The 19,002-nt window shown below is 41.6% G+C and overlaps 1 protein-coding gene across 7 annotated transcripts in view; it reads left to right on the top strand.

The window, feature by feature from the left end:
• The window catches only part of SHC3 (SHC adaptor protein 3), a 59,071-nt gene that overhangs the window by 25,995 nt on the left and 14,074 nt on the right, over positions 1-19,002 (top strand). For all 7 annotated transcript variants that reach the window (XM_050329663.1, XM_050329664.1, XM_050329660.1 and 4 more), the window contains 5 exons: positions 3,957-4,020; positions 6,726-6,845; positions 9,754-9,807; positions 14,085-14,136; positions 18,157-18,283. In XM_050329663.1, coding sequence (XP_050185620.1) covers positions 3,957-4,020; positions 6,726-6,845; positions 9,754-9,807; positions 14,085-14,136; positions 18,157-18,283 — 417 coding nt within the window. The remainder of the gene's footprint in view (positions 1-3,956; positions 4,021-6,725; positions 6,846-9,753; positions 9,808-14,084; positions 14,137-18,156; positions 18,284-19,002) is intronic.

Raw genomic sequence — 19,002 nt, 5'->3', positions numbered from 1 at the left:
GACAGTGCAGTCACTAATTTTACAAGAGATCGGCCTCACTCTACACTGTTTTTTGTCTGAGCCTAACTAATGAAAGAGGATGTGGCTTGGAAAGGTGTAATGTGTGTCTGTGTCAAATAACTTTATGATTGGAAAGGAAGCAAATGTAGTTGCATACAACTTTTCCAAACTCCGTGCAACAGTTAGCCATGTAGATATATCCAGAACTTCTGCCTTCCTTGGGCAAGCATTTCCACACACAGGTGATGGCACTCTCAGTGTAGCAGCACTATCTGTTTCTGGGCTTGATTTGTGGATTTTTGTGCTGCTGAGGCATTTTGAAAATTGATTTGCTGAAAAAAAAAGAAGCTTACGTCTGCCCTGTACTGCCTGGCCATGCAAGGTGGAAAGAAATCTTCAGGCTTTCTTTTCCACATCACCAGGCTATCTGTGTAAAGACACCCCTGCCCCATCCTCCTAGAATATTCTGAATGGAGGGGTCTGGGAACTGTCATAGAATCATTGAATTTTTTGGGTTAGAAGGGATCTTACAGATCATCTAGTTCTAACCCCCATTCCATGACTTTCAGTGGACCAGGTTGCTCAGAGCACCATCCAACCTGATCTTGAACTCTTCCAAAGACAGGGCATCCATGGGTTCTCAGGGCAATCAGTGACAGTGTATCACCACCCTCACAACACAGAATTTTTTTCTAACATCTAATCTGAACCTGCTCCCTTCCAGTTTCCCCTTGTCCTTCCAGTATCTGAAGGGAGCCTACAAGAAAGATGAAGAGAAACTTTTTACAGACTTTTTACATCTAGTGATAGGACATTTAGGTCACCCAAAAGCCTTCTCTATTCCTGTCTGAAAATGCCAGTTCTCTCAGCCTTTCCTTGTAGCACAGGTGATCTAACCATATTGGTGAACCTTGGAAAAACGTACCAGTCAGTGCAGTGGCAGATATTCAGCTGTTCTTTTTCATCTTGTTTTCATCAGATACCTCTTTTAGACCTCTTTACTCCCACGCAGGAAAAGCACTGTGCCTTCTGTTGCAGGTATGCAAGGGGTTTCGATGCCAGGGCACTCTGACTTTGCCTATGCAGAACTGCTCTGGGGATGTATTTTCTGAAGTTCCCAGCATTTTCATTAAAAGCATTGTTAACTCCAACCCTGCAGTTGCTTGAACGCTTTTAGTATTCACAGAGTTTCAGAAACCGAAGCGTCACAGTATTGCCACAGCCTTTGAGAACACTGAGTGCAGCAAAACTGAGATATTTTTCTAAAAGGAAGATAAGTAGCTGGAAAATGTGTAGAACTTTGTTACTGAGCGAGGGGACGTACAGCCCAGCATTTCTGTGCCTCAGTGCTTCCCCTGCTTTGCCAAGGCAGAGTGTAGAAGGAGTAGCCAAGGCTGTCTTGCCAAATCCCTGCCCTGAGCTCAAACCTTTTCAGCATTTCCACTCCTACACCCAAGTGGCGGTTTTGGTCTACAAGGTCTTTGAGTCAGATGAATCTATTGAGTAACACACTTCATGTCTGATTACAAGGAGCTGGCAGACAGAAGAGGTAGTAGCAAAACCACTACAAATCCCAACCCTGTACTAGAAAAATAACAAGATTGCACACCATTTTTGTCAGATGCAGTGGCCTGAAAAATTCTCTTTTATTCCATGTTGCCACTAGAGAGAGAAGATGGTGGAGACAAATAGGAAGAGAAAGGAAATTACATCTGAATTTATCCCTCAAGCACAGTTCATATCTCTGAAATAGAAATCCTTTCTGTGAGAGGCAGAACCTGTGAGGTGTCTCTGTGCACCAGCTGGACCACTGGAGGAGACAAAGAGGATGAAGTGATGTCTCTGTGAGAGCAACCTGGAGACAAAATGCCCGGGAAGCTGAGACACACTTGGTGAAGCAAGAGCCATGAGTCCTCAAGACAGCAGTGGGCTGGAGACTGTCACTGGCCAGGACTGCTCACCCCATTGCCTCCAAAGGACTTGGTTCCATGGAAGAAAGAGACAGGAAACCACAAGTTTTAGCTCAGGAGCCAAAGGGAATGACTCTGTAAAACATAATGGCTGATTGTTTGTCCTGAATCGAAGAAAAGCATTTTTAGTGAATTCTTCTTTTGAGAAGAATAATATTTATTTCTCCTGATTGCATTTTCAGGACTAACCTGTGTCTCGGAAGCATGGTGATCAGTGTGCCTGATGCTTGCTGTGCTCTTATTTCTGAGATGCATCAGAGCTTCTCTTTTAAAGTAATTGCTTTTTACTTGCTCTGTAAGAAAAATTAGTAACTACTTTAACTAAAACACTTGCTTGGAGTCAAAGAAACATCGTGGTGAATGTGGGAACTAAGTACAAGCACCGATCTGTGAAATGGAGTGCTGTTGTAGCCATAATGGTCTGAGTGCATATGCAAAGCAGGGTTTGTAGTGAGAGGCAATTTTGTTGGATAGGCAGATGAAGTTAGGGGGCAAAAAACACCCCCAAAAAATAAGCTATGGAACAAACAAGCTCTCTTCTAGATCTGAAGAAAGGATTGTATGCCTGAAAGCTTTTTTCTTGACCGTCTCTTGCTGTAAGTCTCACACTTCTTCAGAATGGCAGGACTGTAGACCTGGTTCAAGGACTGTTCATACCCACAACAACCCACCCCCCAAAAATAATAAAGTCATATGATTCTTTCAGGTGATTCAAATTTTGGATTGAGCCCTAGGTTAAAGCACCCAAGGCATAACTATATATCTTGCAGTTACTGAGTGCAACCAGATATAACCTGTGACATTTCCTGAGCTGTTACACATTGAATACTGTACAGTATATGAATTTCTCTCCAGACTCCTTTGTTGATCCTGTGTCATCACCTAATGCACAGTTGAAAGACACTGCACATGGCACAAAGTTAACACCTTTTATGTTTATATCCAGATGATGTTTCAAAGTTTTGATTATTTTGACTGTTCTTTAGCTTGTAGTTCACTGTCTGCCATTCTCTTGTTTTCTATTTGCTTGTTGCATAAGGTGTGTGTTATTTACATGGTCTGGGCTCTGAATATAATGTCCTGTTAGTCTCACTACATATTAAAAACAGTTAAATAAGGTCTGGAGCCACCTTTGCTCACTCCTGTGAAATGAGGAATTGCTCTGCAGTATCAGCGGGGCAGGCCTGTTATAGCTTTGTTTGCCGTGGTCAGAGAAAAGTCTCTGTGTGCACAGGAGCAAATTCTAAAGACTGACCAGACTGACTGTTCAGAAAATAAGCTGGTAAATCCTGAGAGGAGCGACAAGGTTTGTTTGTAGCAGTATGATTTCGAGGGTTTTTGTGGTACACACTCTTCTATGAGAGGGTATAACTTCAAATCACTTTTGAACGTGCGTTTCTTTCAGTCAACCCGAGTGCAATGGGATGAATGAAGAGACATTATAAAGCTGAAGGAAAATGTTGTTGGCATTAACTTTGCTTGCAATATAAAAATAAGGCTACTAATAAATTATTCAGGTGGCATTGAACAGATATCAGTTAAAATTTTGTGTATCACAGGTATTATATACAACATGCATATTGTTTTAGGGTTGTTTTAGGAATGTTTTAGGGTTCTGATACTGTCTAAAGCCTTGTGGTTTTCCTCTGACTGGATAAATGCACAGTATAGCAGTGAGAAAAATGACCCTTTCTAACTCTTACATTACAAGAAACATTTTTTTTTTTAAAAAAGGTGTTAAGCAATGTGCAAAAATGAGGCTTGGAAGAAGGCATTAAGACTAATATTTCTATTTACAGTGAGAAAAATCTCTTTTCAATAGAGCAAAAAAACATTTTCTTTTTTGAGGAGAAAGCTAACTGACCTGCTAACTATCCTCACTTGTGAACAGAAATATGGTCCGAAGCTGTTCTCTCCAGTGCATTTGAAGCGTAATGAAGAAATCCACACATTAATTTGCCATAAAGCTATTTTCTGTCTCTTCAGGGAAGCAATCAGTCGTGTTTGTGAAGCCGTGCCTGGTGCCAAAGGAGCCTTCAAGAAACGAAAGGTATTTTTCTTTTCTTGTAGTGCAGTTGACTCTATTTTCTTAGTTCAGCACAGAGGAGACCAGGCACAGCAGGCAGGTGACTTTAAAGCAGCTCTGAGAATTGCAGATCATTAATCATGTAAAGTATTGGCTGTTTTCACCCACAGTATGCTGTCGCTTGCCCTTTTCATCAGGATCTGCTTTTTTAGGCATCTGGAACCATGAATACATCTAGGATGAAGATTTGAAGATTGTGCCTTTATGTGGCTTCTGTAGAAACCCCGGTTTTTTTTTTGTTTGGTTTGTGGGTTTTTTGTTTGTTTGTTTGTTTGTTTTTGTTTTGGGGGGTTTTGTTTGTTTGTTTTTTTGTAGATCACATGTGGAAGAGTTAAAACAAACAAAAGGGAAAATGGCTTTTCATAGAATGCATGAGTAAGTTGTGGGAAAAGCTGCTGGAAGATAGAGCAGAAGCCAAAAAACATACAGAGTTTTGAAAGTGGTTAGGTCAGTTCTTTGAGCATGGCTCTACTGGTGACATTTAATGAGTTTGGTTATCACTGATTTCTGGGAACGGAGAGAACATATGAGGTGATCCTTTGTTCCCTGTGCCCTTTCCATGTGGCTGACTCTTAGTGGCCAGCACTTATGGTGAGTCCAGTGTGTCCCTGACACGGTTATTGTCATGCTTTTATTTTTATTTGTGTGGTAGGAGTTAGAATCTTCAGGCAGGGAGCGGAGTAAGCCTTGGCTCAGCTCATGCACTGGTGGCTCTCAACAGTCTTGCTCTGCCTGCTCTTCCAGAGGCCTGCTGGCAAAGCTGGGATACACTGCTAACTCTAAGGCAAGAAGCATAGAAAGCAAAGCAGTTAATTACAGTTCTTGGGCGCAGGAGGAGAGAGGGGAGGTGAGCAAAAAGGTCTGTCCACTTCCCCAGCTGCTGCACCGTCTAGGCAGGATCTCAGTAGAAAGGGATGGGACGAAATGACACTTGTTTGCACAGGAGAATCTTCCTCTGGTGAAATTTGACATATGTGACAACATATGTCATGGTGCAATTGGAAATTATCTCAGAAATTTCCCCACCACCAAATTTCTCATGTTGGCATTTCTTGGTTCTCAGGCTTTTTGTTTTAGTACTGAAAGTAAAGACAAAAGTACCTTGTTTCCTTGGACAGCAAAATGACACAATTGGAAAAGTAAATTAAACAGAGTTCCAACTGCCTAGTGAGACAGCTTGCTGTATTACAGGTTTTAGAGGCGATGTTGCTTACTAGTTCTTGAAAAGGAATAGCAACAGAACTTAGCTAGATGTCAAAGATAGATCTCTTTTGCTGGTCTATACCTTCATCCTGTTTTTGCCACTAGTGGCTTGTCGAATTTGTTAAGGTGACATGTGCTTCCTGAGGGCGTGTTTTCACGTTTTAACCACGCTGTGGGCACCTGATCCTTAGGCAGGATCATGAAGAATTGAGGAAAAAAACCGAGATATACAAGAGTATTCAAAATAAGTTGTTTTATTGAGAAGTTAATGAATTACCAGCTCTGCAACATGACAATGTTAAAATAGTGCAGCACAAATGTTACAGGGGAGCAGGACGTAGGTAGTGTATTTTTTAATTAGTTAAAGAAAAGAAGCTAAAACTAAATGTGTGTAAACTTTAAGGTCTACAAAAGCACAGGCATGTCCATCCTGCTATGAATAAAACTTTCCAAGCTTGCAGGCAGCTTAGGAGAAATGCAAATACAGTGGCAGAAGAACACTGCCTCCAGTCACAGCTTTGCTTTTATATCTCAACGACCAGCATAAATACTCACCAGAGCAAATTCAGCAAGTAGAAGGGCCTGGTCTGTTACTGCTGGGCACCCTGATTTTGCATAGGTTGTGGTTTACCTGAATGAGGCTGTTCTCATTCCAGCTGTGTGGTTCTGCAAAGCTGTCAAAGGTGAGAAGTTTGTGAATTTTGCTTTGTCAACGTAACTTGTATTGCTACAAAACCTCCTGGGAGCTAGTGAAGTGCCTACAAAAGTTATTGTTATTGTTACATCCCCCTTATTACATTCCAACACTTTCTACTTGTTCTCGGGGTTAGGAGTAATCTTTAGCTGCGTGTGGTGCCCCAGCCTACTGAGATTTTATTTAGCCTGTGTCTGGGCTTTCACCTACTGCTAAGGAGTCTGCAAGCAAAATCATAGAATGGTTTGGGTTGGAGGAGATCTTTAAAGGTCCTCTAGTCCATAACACACTATATCCCATTTTGTAAGCATCCCATTAGTTTCCCTGGACTCCCACTTTCCACTTGGGGAGCAGGTGGAAGAGTCAGCAGATGCAGAGAACAGATTTCTTTTCAAGAGCTGAAGCTATTTTTACAGAACAAGAACATTATCGTTTTAAGATACTGACTGAAGGCATTCATCTTAGTCTGATTACTTTGTCCCTTAGTGAAGGTGAGAGTTTGCTGCCTTACAAACCCCCTATTTTCTATCAAGTCTTCTTTTGTGTCATGTATTCCTATTTTGTTGGGTCAAGAGCAGATGACTACCTGCCTTTCTAGTATCATCAGTAGGAGCAGTAGTAGTATAAATGAGAAACCATTTCCAGGGGAAAGCAGCCGTTGTAAGTAAATGTTCTTTGAAAGTCATAAACCTTTTAGAGGCCCTGCATACAATGAAGGTCATCCCGAATAAACAGAGAACAAAAATCTGCTTTTTTCCCCCCCTTCTCACAGCCACCAAGCAAAGCCCTTTCTAGCATCTTGGGAAAGAGCAATCTTCAGTTTGCAGGAATGAGCATAATGTTGAATATCTCCACCACCAGCTTAAATCTAATGAATCCTGATACGAAACAGGTGAGTGCAACTTCTGTATTAATTTGTATGGTTTTTGGTGAACAGCCTGCTGTTGTCTGTCAAACAGTTTCTCAAAGTTATTATTCTTCAATAATGTCTATAAAATGAATAAATAAAAAATATGAATCATAGTAGAAGTCAGCTTATTCCAGTATTCAGCACAGCTGTCATGAATGATATCCTTCTTGACATGTTTCTGGTGGAGTGGTTTTGCTTTTATAAGACCTATAACATAAAATGTCATTTTCTGGTCTTGGTAGTTCTCATTGGGTACAATAACAAACTTCCAGGGTGGTAAAAGGGATGTGCTTGGAGTAACCAACTAAAGGACTGAATGTATATCCCCAGTTTTGTTGTTTTCTTTCCATTTAGAGTCTAAAAGGGCAAACCATTCCTGAGGCACTGCTAAAAATACTGCCTCAGGCATTTTGCAGTGCAGTGAAAGGCCAGTCTTTCACAGAGACAAGGCAGCCTTTTTCAAGTAGCTTATTCCTTCTTCTTCTTCTTCGCTGTGCTGAAGGAACAGACACACTTTGGGGAATCACTGCAGTGGTTTGTGAATGATGTATGAGATGAGAAAAATCCTTGCTGAGGGTGTGCAGAGAGAAAGCAGACGGACATGCGCAGTCCCTGCTGTGCTATTTGCTGCCAGCCTCATATTCTGTAAGGGCACACGACTTTCTGCCCAGATACAGCTGGGGAGGGAAACAATAAACTTCCTGTGGTCCTTCGGAGCGCCAGGATTAAAGATTAAGAAAGAATATGTACACCGTACGCTAAAAACCCTTTCTGATTATTATTACTGTGCTTTCATTCATTTGTTGTCGTTCTTATCCTTGCTCAGAAAACATCCAGCTCCTCTGCAGTGAGCACTGAGACGCTGGGAGCAGTGCTGTGGCTGGTTGCAGTAGTCTGTAGCCTTGCTGTGGAATATACACAGCAGTGCTTCTCACAGGGACAGTTGCCCCCAGTCAGAAACACGGGAACCTGATGTTAATTAGGTCTACTAAGAAAGTGCCAAACCCTGGAAGTCGCCTTGTCTTCCGCCAGTGCCAGGGCAGAATTGTAGTTAGACTGATTTATCCCAGAGAAGAGTCATCCCCCAGATGTTTTGCCTTTTCTCTGAGCTGACAAAACTCTTCATCTTTCTCTCACATAATTCTTTTCGAGATATAGGCTTTTCTGGGTGCTGCTGGCCTGGGAACCGTCTGGTTTCTCAGAGGTCCCTAGTCTGGCTGTGGTCTCCCCTGTTTCTTGTTTGTGCCAAGCATTTGATTTGCAAATAAGAATGGCCCGGCAGCTTTGCCCTTTGAGGCCCCACAGAGGAAGAAGGCTGTGAACTCCTGTAATAGCCTCTTTTTCCCAGGGGAGCTGAAAAGAAAGAAAAGACAAGACAGCGTTGTTGGCCCTTAGGGTAGAAGGAAAGCACTTGCATATGCTGCAACAACAGTTTGTGAGTATGTTAAGCAGGGCTGAGTGGAAGATGATTTTGCTTTGTATATTCCTTTAAAAAAAAAAATCTGACTTGATCTAATGGTTTAGAAAACTTTTCAGTTTTCTTAAAATTTGGAAAAATTGGTTTAGAGTCAATCTGAAATAATTTTTGCTTTATATGATGCTGAAGTAAAAGATTGGGTTATTTGCACAAGTCAGAGTAGTGACAATATTAAATGTGTAACAGATCTTCAGTACTTCATTTCTATTGTTAGGATTAATTCTTCTTTATGGGAAAAAGAGAAGGAAATCCTCACTGATGAGTAATGGAACACTAATTCACCAGTGAACACTTAAAAACTAACCACATCTTCAGAGGCTGCTGTGAGACAAGCAGGGCTATTGAAAATGAAGTGCTCTTTACATGAAAGAAACACTGCAAATAGTTATCAACTCACTCTGACTTAATGAAGCAGCAAGATCCAGAGAAAGTCATGTCAGGGTTTTTTCTTTCCAAGGAGGATAGTTGCTAGTTGAGGTCTTTAAGATGCAGGATAGGGAAAACAGCCCAGAGAATATATTTTAACCTTTTTTTTTCCCCAAAAACCAGTTTTCTAAAGTATGTGGTTTCCTCTCCAAACTGAGATACTAATTCTATTCTCACATGCTTTGAGGCGCTAAATAGAGGCCTGTCCTCTCCCAGATGAATTCCTTGGCATGCATTATGTGACTCAAATATCAAGTGAAAGTTTCTTTCAAATGACCTTTTCTTTCTTGATTATTACATGATTTCATTATTAAAAGATTTCATAAGTTAAATCTCAGAATGGCAGAGCTGTTCTGCTAGTATTGTATGTTCAGGACAATTTGTCTCTTCCCAGAGAAATATTGTATTAGTTCAAATTGTGCATAAGCAATTTGAATTTCAAATGCCCTGGAGTATGCCTTTGATTTTGTCCACAACGCTACAGTGCAGCCAGAGTAAAATTTTTGTTTGCATATTGCAAACACTGATGTTTGAAACATAAAATGGCACAGTGTGTGTTGGAAACAATGTTAGGAACCCTAGCTGGGTGTACAGATTGGCATGGTTTCATTGATTTCACCAGAGTGGCATCAGCAGAAAAATGTTTTGATCAATAGGACCTTTTGCTTCATTCATCATTAGCTGTAACAAAGAAAGGGAGTCTTAGCTGATTAAAATTTCTCCAAAGATACTGTCTGACAGATCTGTATGATTTACTGGAGTTCTGAGCACATTTAGCAATTTTGCAGTGTCCTGACACGTTTTAAAGAACACCGGAATAGATTCATCGATTCTTAGGTTTGTTTATATTATTACGCTACTCTCTGTACTCCCTGTAGGTCAGTTTGACCTTGATTTTGGGTTACATACACAAACCAAAAGAGAAATCGAAAGTGTAAACTGTAAGAAAACCATCTGACTCACACTTCTTCTTTCTGATCCATACAGATCATAGCAAACCACCATATGCAATCCATTTCCTTTGCGTCTGGAGGTGACCCGGTAAGCACTTTTTGGAAGCCTTCCCCCACACGGATATTGCTTTGTGAGGACTGTGGGACAGAATTTATTGCGTATCCTACTGAAAGAAAGGAAAAAAAAGAAAAATACAACCACAGTAGCTCCTGTTTCTTGTTTCATAAATTCATCTCGATCATTGCCATCAAACTCTTTTTGAGGGGAGTGACTGACAAGATTCTCCTCTTTGAATGACTGAAAGTATCGAGGGATTGAGAGCATTTGTGTAGTAACTGATGAGCACCACTTTGCTTCTCAGAGTATCGTAGTACAGTCATATGGGATTGTATGAATTTTTATCCTGTTTTTATTTTGCACTTTTTGCAGTAATGGACTATGTTGCAGTTATAGTCATGCATACGCTTTTTGTTTGTTGTTTTTTTTTCCCCTTCACGTCTTCACGTGTGCATTGAGAAGGCTACTAAATACTGCCTGCAGGTGTATTTGCTGCACTCATGAGGCTTGAAGGCAGGCTTTCAGGAAGCCCAGATCTTACTTTTTTGTTTTGCAAAGCTTTCAGTTTTCAATTCAGCTTTCAATTTTACACATTTGGTTCCTTCGGAGCAAAGGGCAGATTCCTGCTTGTTGCGCTTTTCCTTATTTTTATGAGCTGTCTATTGAAGGTATATTAATAAATGTGCTTTAGAAGTATTTGCCACTCAGGAAGCAATGGGAGAATTATAAAATATTGACATTGCTCACCTTTTACCTTAGAGGTTTGAAAGCTTTTAAACCTAGATTAATTGAATGAGTGCCTTTTCCTCCATCATATGATCATCCATGATTTATCACTCGTGTACTACAGGTAAGGCAATTTCTAGCCTGCTTTGTGAGTTAATTCTCTCAGTTCAACCCTGTTAAGGTAAGGATCCTCGGCACTTTCTCTGTTCATTTTGCTGTCCTCAGGAAACATGAAGGCAGTCTTCAGTCGTAGTACAGCTTTGCAGAGTTCAGTACAGTTACGGAAGGGAAAAGGACACCATATCATAATAATTTGGGGAACAAAATATGGATCAACAGCAGCTTTGAAATACAACAGATTGCAGTGTGTGCTGTAAATGAACAATTCCTGAAGTGGGCAGAGGAGTGATTAGCACAGTTCCCTGCCTCCGTAAGAAGATTCTTCGCTGCCCATCTGCCATCCCAAATGCTAAGTCCTGGAAGCACCATTTCACTCTGCCCACTGCTAGAGTGATTTACCAGGAAAGAGGAGAGGAGCAGCAGTAGAGATTGGATTTGGAGTAAACAAGCTCTTCCAAATGTTTCAGAGAGAGAGAGAAAAATCACGCTACTGAGTCAGTGAGCTACCAGGGAAATAAAATTGCATGGTGGAAGGGATCCTACCAGATCCTGTGAAATTGCAAAGCTGTTTTTCTGATAAGGTTACTACTGCATGAATTTGTTCTGGTGTTGGGGGGAAGAGGGTAGCTGTGAGTATCTAATTATGCTCTGCAAGTTCATCTTAGTGATCTAGTATCTGTCACAACTTTAAACCGTAAGCTTGGTCATAAAACAGGTGGTTCCTTTGCCCTAGGTGCACGTAGAAGAAGACAAGATGCAAGGATGTGATTTAAGTCACAACTTTATTTACTCATGAGAGGGCCATCTATGCATAACTTTTATGAGCCCTCAGTGATTTCCACTTGGTGGAGGACTGCTGCCACCAAACTGTATCTCCCAAACACAGCTGGGCTCCAGCCCATAAGCTTATCTCCTCATATGAAATTTAAACTCAATAGAGAAAGTCCATAGTGAGCTAGGAACCTAGATCTACACCCATGTTTCTTCAAAAAGTGCTTCCCTTATTTTGAATTTTGGAGTTTGGTTTATTAGGAAGAGAGACTGCCCTCACCTCTCTACCCCATCCACCTTTCTACTCTGGATATCTGCCTCACATTCATGACAGAAATTATCTTTACAACTTTCCACCCACTCCCATACTGTTAATTATCTTATATTATTCAAAATATAACCACTGGAGAAGTGTTCCACAGTCTTGGAGAAGCTTGAATACATCTATATCTATATCTCTATATCTATATCTATATCTATATATATATACTCCCATTTGCAGTGAGTCAGTTTCTGGCTGTGTCAGTACATGGCAGCTTAAAAATGTCCCCACCAAATCCTTTTACACACCATTTCAAAAACATTTTTAGTTCACTTCCAAGACTGTGTTCTGGATTTGCTGTAGCTCTCTTCAGCCCCTCCTTATGATACACTAAACAATTTTCATCCATACTAATTGCAGGTGGTTGTTTCCAGGCTGCTAGACAAGACATCTGTTTTTGGAGATTTCTGCTGAAATACGAGAGTGGAGGATTTCATGAGGTCTAATAAGGCAGGTCTCTCAGAGGTCCCTGAAGGCAGTAGTTTTCCAGTTTCAGCCACACCTCCAAATTTTACCACCACGATGCAATTTCTTAGGGGTGGTAATTACAGCTCATTCATACTTGTACTCGGGCCTGAAATGTCAAGGATTGCTCTACTGCATCAGCCCATCTTCATGTAGTTTTTGGTTGGGAATCTTCTAAATTAGACACTGTGCAATGTGCCCACATTAAGTCCTTAATGGTTTGTCATAGTCAACTTCAATCTGAACTTTTGAGGAAATAAAGAGTAGTTAGTTCCAGGCTGTCACGTCCACACTAACTATGAGATAGATCTATGATTTACCCAGTCGTTAACGCATCCATTAGCTATGCCTGAACTAGTAAATAAATTGATCTGATTTCTGGCCCTTCTGGCCCTGCAACTAAATAGCACAGTGCACTTTGCATCCAAACATTCACTCTCTTCCCTTGTAGTGGTCTCTTGGGATCGATGCCCAGCATGTGCTGGTCCCTCAGAGAGTTTCAGAGCATGGCATGAGAAACCAGCACAGAGAGGCAGGGGAGAGTAGCAACAGTAAAACAGTATGGACAACTATGAAACAACTCTCAGGCCTTTATCTTGGCTGTGTTTTTTTTTTTTTGCTATAGACATAGACACCTTTCTTGTGCCCTTACTTGCTGATATGCGTCCTTATTTCCACTTCAGTCATTGCCCAGACACCGTGTCACAGGATGCACCAGAAATTACTGGACAAAATGCTAGGGCCATTCTTCTCCACTTTTTTTACAGGACAACCTCATTGCTGCTGTGTCTGAGTGTCTTCCAGTAGTCTGTTAAGGGACATGGCTACACATCTGTCACCAGAACCATGAATTTGCTTCATCGTTTCCCTTGCTCTCTCCTTAGGACAGAAACTGTACAGACATGCAGCACAGTGATTTGTTTGGGGTGGGTGGTTGGGGTGTGTTGCTTGCATTGGAGAAAGCTAAGCTAAAGAAACCTGTCTTTTAACAGATTTAACAGATTCGTGTTTGTTATGGCATTAGATCTGGGCAAGATTGCCAGTGATCTGGGGTCAGTCACCTAAAAAGGCTTTGGATAGATTTATACAGCCAGCTGTAGTGTATCCCATGCATCCCTCAGGTGTAGCTGTATCTGACTAGCCAGGCATGTCAGGAAACACCAGATCTAACCAGGACTTCATGACTGCATCAAGGCTGTGTGGCCTGAATGTTTCCCAGAAACACTGCCCTTTCTGTTCCATCTGCACGACGACACAAGCCTCCACCACTTATGGCAAGAGAGCAAGCAAAAAACCCTTGATGAAGATGTTCTGCCTACTCTTGCCTGAAAATCCACCTGGCATGTGGCAATGGCTGAGGCAAGGAGCAGCCCATGGCCTAGGGGAGAGCGTGCTGGGATTCTGCTGGTCCCAGCCAAGCAGGGGCTGACCACCTCTGTGCCACATGGTCTAGTAGTCAGCAACAAACCTGCTTTCACACAAGAATAAATACCACTGCTCACTGTTTCTGGGGAGCAGGGCTGTTACCCCCACTCTTTCTGCCGCAGAACCAGTTGGTTATTTATGTTCTGAACCAAAATCTCTGGGCAGTTTGAAAATAAGGGCTTGTAATTCTACCCCCTCCTAAATGAGGCCCAATCCAAATCCTGCTGAGTTTGTTTAATTGATTCTCAAAGGCCTTGGAAGAGATTCCTGGAATAGATCACATCCTGGAGAAAGTGGTGCAATCAGTACCAAAACCCATAAACATTTATATGGGGTTTAATTAGTATACAACTGAAGAGCAAAACATGTCATTTCAGGCTCTACCCACAGGAATATACGTACTCTGGACTGTGATCTTTTGCTGTGATCAGTGCAAATATTTTTTGCATTCATTGTAGATATCTTAATTTTTTGACAGGATACAACTGACTATATTGCATATGTAGCTAAGGATCCCGTTAATCGGAGAGGTAAGTTAGAAATATCTATTTGACATTTGTTTTTCCTTTGGGAAACACAAATTATTCATGGTTTGAGTCAGATTTTTTTTTTTCTCCCAGAAAATATAAATGCAGCCCAATAAAAAGATTGCCTTTGACAGAGTCATGAAAAGACTGCGTAGCAATAAGAAGCAGCAGTTTGGTTCTCAAACTTGGAACAGGTCTTGCCTCTTCTTCATATCCAGATATCACTTTGATTCTCTTAATCTCTAAAATCAAACACTTGCTTTACTTGGCTGCATGAGCTTCTAGGCAACAGCTAAATCTTACCTACACCCAATCACCATGCAAGAACTAAACAGTCCTCTGACTAAGTCATCTGAGGAGGCAGCTGAATCTGTAAGGTCTTCTCAGTACATGCCTAATTCTTCCTGGCAGAATCACATTCCTTACCAAATAGTGAGCTTTCAGGCAACTTGCTGTAACTCTCTTTCTCAGTGAAGTTTTATTCAAGGTTGCATTGCTCTAGCAGCAGTCGGTGAGGGACAGGGACCTTCTTGTTGACTGTCTTCAAAAGCTAAGGCACAGCTCACGTTCTCAAAAAATAAACTGTAAGAATCGTAAATTACAGTCTGAAATAACAGGTGCAAAAGACATTCCTGCTTGTAATGCAGAAAGCATCATTAGGTCTTAATGCAAGATATGAAGTATTGTGTAATATACCTGAGAATCTATTTTATTGTTTAGATAGTCATAGAGAAGAACGGAGTAGTGCCAAAAAAAGCCTAACAAAAAGTACTTCCAGCTGGATTTCTAGAGAATTCAGGCACTTTAACTCCAAAATGCCAACTCTGCAAACCCTGGGCTGCCAATCTTACCATTGAAACAACCAATTTAGTATATCTTCCATATTTTGTCATCTTTAATGATATCAGGTACCTGAAGAATCTGCTGTGCCCATGTGCAGAGATGTCCAGACTTGAGATCATTGCCTCATAAATAAATAATACTTACACTAAACATACTAATATTCTGAATACTGGTGAAACACCTGGAAAACTTACGGGAATGGGAGGTGTGGAGTTAGTCCAGTTCTTTGCAATGATTGATGTGTTACAACATCATGTGTCCCCCCTCAGGGAGGCTCCAGTGTCAGACTGTGGGATGTGTGGTGCAGAGCTGCTCTCCACCCCACCTGCTTTAGCAGTACCCTTCTGTTAAATCAGAGACTGATTCGGTTGTTCTGAGGGATCTCAGTGACAATGTAGTGGGCTGGCATGGTAGATGTCTGCACTGTACGGCCTGCAGGAGCCCTGTGCTCTGTTTTCTGTTCCTGTGTGAGTGGATTTTTGATAAAAACCGTTTCATATAATATGTTCCTTCTATCTTACATGGGGTATGTTTAGCCTTAACTTCCTGAGGCTGCTCCTTGTTGAGCCAGTCTATCCCAGATTGAGGAGTCACCTGAACACCTCCTTCTGTCATCTTCCTTTGGTGTATTTAGGGAAAGTAATTTCTCTGTTTTCTTTATGAAAAGATTGACAGTGAACTCTGTAGGTCTCCAGCTGCAGTGCACATCCTTCATGCTGCTGATGATTTCTGTACCTCCTTCTTTGATCTTTCTGCATTGTTTCAAAAGGGTATATGACACCTTTATAGCAGGGGCTGCCACTACAGCAGAGGCTGCACCTTCCTAGTGTCTTCCTTGCTTTTGTCCTCATCATTAGCCCTTTCTGCTGCAGTGAAGCCCTGTTATCTTGTGTGAAATTCTTTCATGCTGTGATCTTAAAGCCCTCTGCATCATGACTTTCCTGTGGGTGCTTTCCCCACTCCTGTTTATACGTCAGTGATTTGCAGACCAGTGACTTTTTGCGTGGCCTGTATCAAAACACATTTTTTTAAAAAGGGTCTAATTTATCAAGGGATCTGAACTGCCCTCTTTCACCATCACTTGCCACTGTGTCATTCTTTGTGTTATCTGCAAATTGTATTAGAACAGAATTTGTCTTTATTTCTATATCTAGTGAAAATGTTACTGCTGTTACTGACACTACCACCAGTGCTGTAGTACAGCTTGCATCTCAGACTCTTTTCTTCCCAAGCATGGAAAAGCTGTCTTCATGTTTTGTATTCTGGATCTAGCAAGCTAAAGGCTGTCTATTTTCTGCTGTAACATTCACAAAAAATCATCTCTGTGTGAGCCAAACCTTCTCATCCTTTTACAAGAAGCATATCTCCTACCTGCTGAAAGTCCATTCACGTATCCAAGGAAACAGGTTACTCATTATGTCACCTACTGAAACTACTTAATGACTCATGCTTCATTTCAGCTCCACGCAGGTTTAGCAGTGAGCAATGTAGCCTCCTTAAATCTGAACTCTAGTTTTACAGGGTGCAAATATTTTAGCTTTGTTTGCCCATACTGCTTTTGGTCCACGTTCATGGGGATGCTGACACCAGAGGTGCAGAGGGTGAAAGCGAAAATCCTGCTGCTAGTCAGGGATGTCTGCCTCCAGCTTTGGACACATGGAGGTCCTATTTTTGGCTGTTGAATCCACCTTCAACATGCAGGTAGTGGCCTGCCCCCTGAATCAGGATTTGCCTCGGCTTGCTGGTGGGCACAGCAGGTGCTGCCAGGTGAGAAGAGAACACCACTGTACCTGTTTAGCACTCTGACTGGTGCCACCTCACGCTGTGTGAGCTCCTGCTGAGGAAGAGGCAGCAGGCATTCCACACCTGCACATTCTTGGCCCTTTATTTTGGCCTCTTCAGATGTCTGTCGACTTCTCAGCCTCTGAGAAGTCATTTCTAAACCTACTTAATCTCCTTATGTAACGTTAATTAAAATCGTGTCACACAAATGTGGTGACAAACCCTTATTTGTAGGACATTGGCATCCAAAGAACTTGTTTCCACTGAGCTGGACACTAGGCATGTACTAAAATGCAGTTTTTCAGCTGGAGAGTTTATATTCAGGTTTTAAAGCAGTCTGGGGTGATACAAATTGATGACTTTGAACAAGGACCCACTCTACTGTGTAGGTCTTGGAAAATAACCAGAGTTTCAAATCCAGTCCAGGCTACTGCAAGTAGACCATGTGCTCATCCAGCTCTGAATATGGAAAATTGATTTGCCTGGGCTTTCCCACATATCATGATGAGTGCTGTTCATTCAGATCTTTAGCTTCCAGCTCTTAACACCCGTCTGTGTCCCTGCAGTGTCGAGTCAGTTCCCCATGAATTCACCTCTGTATGTTGTCACATAAGACCTCTGAGCCACTCACTGAGTTAAAACTGTGGCAGATTTGGCTACTCAGACAGCCTGATAAAGATTTCTCAGTCTTCCACAGGAAGAGAGCTCGTGCTGCCAGCCTCCCTCCTTACTGCATCTGTCACAGTGGGTTCAGAGAGGTGGCACACGAGGAAATGCTGGAGTTAATCAGGCTCTGCGCTCCTCAGTGATCCAGCCATTTACTGGGAGCGTCTCCACACAGGGAAGCGGGAAAAGGTACCGAGATCTGTATTCCTGGAATAAGGTCAGGGCCCATGATCTAGAAAGTATTCTGAGTATACACTGCTCCTCCCTCAGACTGTAATTTGGAAAAAGCGATCAGCTTGTGAGCTTGGGGGTGGTTACATACAAAACTGAAGTGGTAATAAAATTGAGGAAACCGAAGAAAGCTTTTATTGTTATTACCATCTATTAATATTTTATATTTTCAACTTAAAGCTTGGATTCTTACGTAATCTACTGCATTCAGGTAATAATGTGCAATTTTATTATATTTTTTGCGTTTGTGGACTTGTTAAAGTAGTAGAACAGATTTGTGATCCTGCCCCTGGCAGTTACACACCAGGGCAACTTTATGTAACCTTTGCAAAGCCACCGTTGCCTGAAATTCACTGGATCAGAACTGGGTTTTGTTGCTTCTAACACGCTTCTAACAGGGCAACTACACTTGACACGTAGGTGTTTTGTCACGGGTCAGCGCATCCCACCGTAACACGAACAATGATTTGCATGTGCATGTGTCGAATCTTTTTCATTTAGCTTGTCATATCCTGGAATGCTGTGATGGCCTGGCCCAGGATGTCATCAGCACCATAGGGCAAGCGTTCGAGCTTCGGTTTAAGCAATATTTGCGGTGCCCCTCTAAGATACCTACTTTCCAGGATAGGTGAGTGCGATTCCAGAAGACTGCTAAAGGACCTCCTTTGGCTTTCTGTTTACGAAACTAAATGTGTGGCAGACAGTATTGCTGGAGACAGATAGGATTTAAATGTTTTTAAAAAGAGATTTCTGCTGAATTAGCGTAGCGGAGTTTACCTAATGAATATGAGAGGAGCACGTTAATTTTAAAAGAAGAGGCTAAATATGGGTTTCACGGCAGTGTTGAAACGGTCACGTGTTTTCTGTTGTGGTTAGTAGGCAGAGTTGGATGGCCAAGAATGGATGTTATTTGTGGCATTTCCTCACTGTTACTGTCATAGCAACTGTGTCAGTTTAGATGGAGTAAGTTAGAGTGCTGGGCTTCCAAAATGACTAATGATGTTTCACTCTTTCTCATATTAGGGTGATGTTTTGGGGAATGTGATGCACTGTGCAGAGGCTTAGACTGCATTGTTCTCTGGAGGATACAAAATCTGTCTGTTTGTGTATGTTTAAAAGCCTGGGATATAGCATTCTGTTTTCTTTGGAGACATATATGCTCACTAATATTAGTATAAATCCCAGTGAGCTGGTACCCTCCACCATCTCTTATATCAAATTAAAACAGGTGTATGGTGAATATAAAATGCTACTATCTGGAAGCATTCTGTATTCATATCTCTTGACTTTGTGAAGTTCTTCCAGATTTATATTGGTGATAGAGCGTATCTTTAGAGATAAAGTGTT

Source organism: Myiozetetes cayanensis, unplaced genomic scaffold, assembly GCF_022539395.1.
Source record: "Myiozetetes cayanensis isolate MyiCay16 unplaced genomic scaffold, myiCay2020 scf4, whole genome shotgun sequence".
Taxonomy (NCBI): Eukaryota; Metazoa; Chordata; class Aves; order Passeriformes; family Tyrannidae; genus Myiozetetes; species Myiozetetes cayanensis.
Note: the sequence above shows the minus strand (reverse complement) of the source record. Positions and strands in the feature narration are given on the sequence as shown.